The sequence below is a fragment of the Morone saxatilis genome, unplaced genomic scaffold (genome assembly GCF_004916995.1).
Source record: "Morone saxatilis isolate NCDOM2014 unplaced genomic scaffold, NCSU_SB_2.0 Contig14, whole genome shotgun sequence".
In the NCBI taxonomy this organism is placed as follows: Eukaryota; Metazoa; Chordata; class Actinopteri; family Moronidae; genus Morone; species Morone saxatilis.
This window is the reverse complement of record NW_023339696.1, coordinates 6777684-6780471: the sequence shown is the minus strand read 5'-3', so window position 1 is coordinate 6780471 and position 2788 is coordinate 6777684. Positions and strand designations below refer to the sequence as shown.

Genomic DNA, 2788 nt, shown 5'->3' with positions numbered 1-2788 from the left:
ACTTGTACTTCACTTGAGTATCTCCATTTTTAGCTACTTTATACTTTTAGTTTAGTTTGATCCGACGTCTCCAGTTTCTACTACGTTGCAGATTATAATCTCTATACAATCATTATTATAAAACATAATGGAAATACGAGGCATAAGTTTGGATGGACCACGTTTCTGCATACTAAATGCCTAGCTAGGAAATCTGAACCATCTTACCAGTTAAAAAGCACAAAAGGTAAATTACCATTACATCCGGGTGTGTGTCGGAGGATTTGAATAATTCAAAATAATAAAGTTCCCAGGCTTTGTAATCCATTCATAAATATGAATTGTACATCTCTAATATTGGAGACCGCAGTTATTAGACTGCACACATCCTTTTTGATTGACTACATATGTAAAGTATGTAGCAATGTGAAAAAGATAAAAACTCAACATTTATGAGGGCTAGTTGTAATTAAGGTGTGTGTGTGTGTGTGCGCCTCTTCCAACTAAAGCCACAAAGAAAACATCATCTGATATGCTAGCATTCTGTGCTATTTATCTTTTACATTTTTATTTGCTCTGCTATTTTTGTGTTTATTTTCATATAGTCTCTGTAGTGTTGTTTGTCTTGTAATGTCACGTCTGTAATGTCAGTGTGGCTTTAATAAAGTTGGTGGATGAGGCTGAAGAGGTTCCTTTTAAAATGATTTACCTATGTAATGACTTCATCTGACTCAAAGGTTAAATTTATATTTGTACTTTCTGAAACTCAAACAGTGAAACCACAGAGCAACCATTATTCTCTTGTAGATTAATTAGGACCTTTTGGGAAGCCTTTCTTTTTTGGATAACTTATCAAAATATTCCAATTCTAACCTATGAAAACAGGAAGTTTGGTGAATAATAATTAAATTATTTTGGCAAAATATTTCATAGACAAATATTGTTAATAAAACAAAAAAGTCTAAACTATTTGCTGCATATGTAAGGCTACTACAATAGAACTATGTCAAATTAAAAAATCCATATATCTTTATCAATATCTATGTACCTTAACTCCTGATTGAGGATTTTATTTAAATAAATAAAAAAATCTGTTGTCCTGTTATTGTGAACTATATTTTCTTGAATATGACATGTGCCTTTTTTATGCAATAAAGAAAACAAACAATAATAATAATAATTTAGAGTTAGGGGTGCTAACATTTGCTAAATAGAGCTAAACCACTAGCATGACTGAAGATACTGTCAGGTTCCTACTCGGTTAAACGTGCACTTTTGTTGCCCAATAAAATTACAAACTCAAGAAATTGTTACTCAGATTGTCATTACACGAGTCACTCAAACATATTACTGTTACTTGCTGTGAAAGCAGCAGAAAAACACTGTAAGGATGTTTCTTTTTATTTCCTTCAAAACAGGAAAAACTAAACTTTCTTCTGGTACATTTCTTTATCCATCCAGGAGTTTTAAATCAAACATTTACAAAATTAAAAAGAAAAAAAAAAAAATACGACAGCTTTTCAAATCATAAATATTCACAGTATATGCTTTAAATTAATCACAAACTCTTTTCAATAATATGCACTCCTGTGCTCCTGAGTGAGGCAAATCAAATTACTGAATGACCTGTTGTCAAAATGTAAGATTTCCTTCATGCAAGCTGCAGGTTTAGTACATAAACCATAGTTGGTGGCAGTCCTGAGCAAGTTCCTTGACCTTTAAGTCATTCAAGAGGTCAAATGTTTCACATTTGCTTCTATTCACATTCATTTTTCTTACATATCGTATAAAGTGCTTTTCCTTCACAATTTGTTCACTTTCATTTTGGATGATGCATATTTCATATAAGGTGATACAAAAAGTATCCTGGGAAAAGAAAAAATAAAGTCAAAAAATAAATCCAGGCACTTTTTGGACAGAGAAAGGAAAAACATCATCAGTAAACAGTCAAAAGATCATCATCAGTGACAGTCAAAAGAACAAAAGTGAGCATAGCTTTGCTTGCTCTTCCTCCTCTTTCCACCTGTTGTCCACCTCTCCACTACTCTCCTCTTCCCCCCCATCTCTGCTTTTCTTTGACTTCTTCTTGTGTTTGTGTTTCTTCAGCTCCCCTTCCTCCAGCAGCTCCGGGGCCAGTTGTCTCCTCTCCTTGTTCTGCTTCTTTTGTTTCTTCTTCCACTCTTTTTTCCCGTCGTCGCTGCTGCTGCTCTCCTGGCTCGCTGATGAACTGACGCCGTTGCTGCTGCTGCTGGGCCTCTCCCCTTCCTCCAGTTCTCTCCCGCCCTCCCACTTGGTCTGTCCGTCCAGTTTATCAGCCTCGTCCTCCCATCGATTACCTCCTTCTCTCTCAGCCACCATCTCTGGATTTTCTCTCTCCCCTTTGCCTTCCTTTATCACTTTATCCACCCTGTTTTGCTTCCACTCCCCCTTTTCAACCGTGCTCTCATTTTTGCTGTTCGGCCCAGGGCTGCTCGTTCTGGGCTTACTGAGCTCTGACCCTCCGGAGGATTTCAAGGGGTGCGGCTTTCTCTCCTTACTCCGGCTGTGGGAGTGGGAAGGTGGGGAGTGGTGGCTCCCTGCAGGTCTGTCTTGGTGTCTGTAGTTCCCTAGTGGATCTTGGTGATGATAGTAGTAGTGGGAATGGTCTTTGTCTTTAAGATTTGGGTCCAGTAATGTGTCTTTATAGGTTTTATATGCATGTTGATCAGGCAGATTGGCAGCTCCGCTTATGGCACTGGAGGATTTCCCTCCAGGACAGGAGGAGGAGGAGGAGGAGGAGGAGGAGGAGGAGGAGGTCTTGTTGCTGCTC

At 38.1% G+C, this 2788-nt stretch overlaps 1 protein-coding gene across 1 annotated transcript in view; it reads right to left on the bottom strand.

Annotated features, from left to right (window-relative positions):
• Positions 1-1357: 1357 nt before the first annotated feature.
• Positions 1358-2788, bottom strand: part of LOC118322878 (E3 ubiquitin-protein ligase RBBP6-like) — a 21182-nt gene continuing 19751 nt past the window's right edge. The window contains exon 20 of the mRNA XM_035654715.1: positions 1358-2765. Within this exon, the coding sequence (XP_035510608.1) occupies positions 1951-2765 (815 nt within the window). The 3' untranslated portion in view covers positions 1358-1950. The remainder of the gene's footprint in view (positions 2766-2788) is intronic.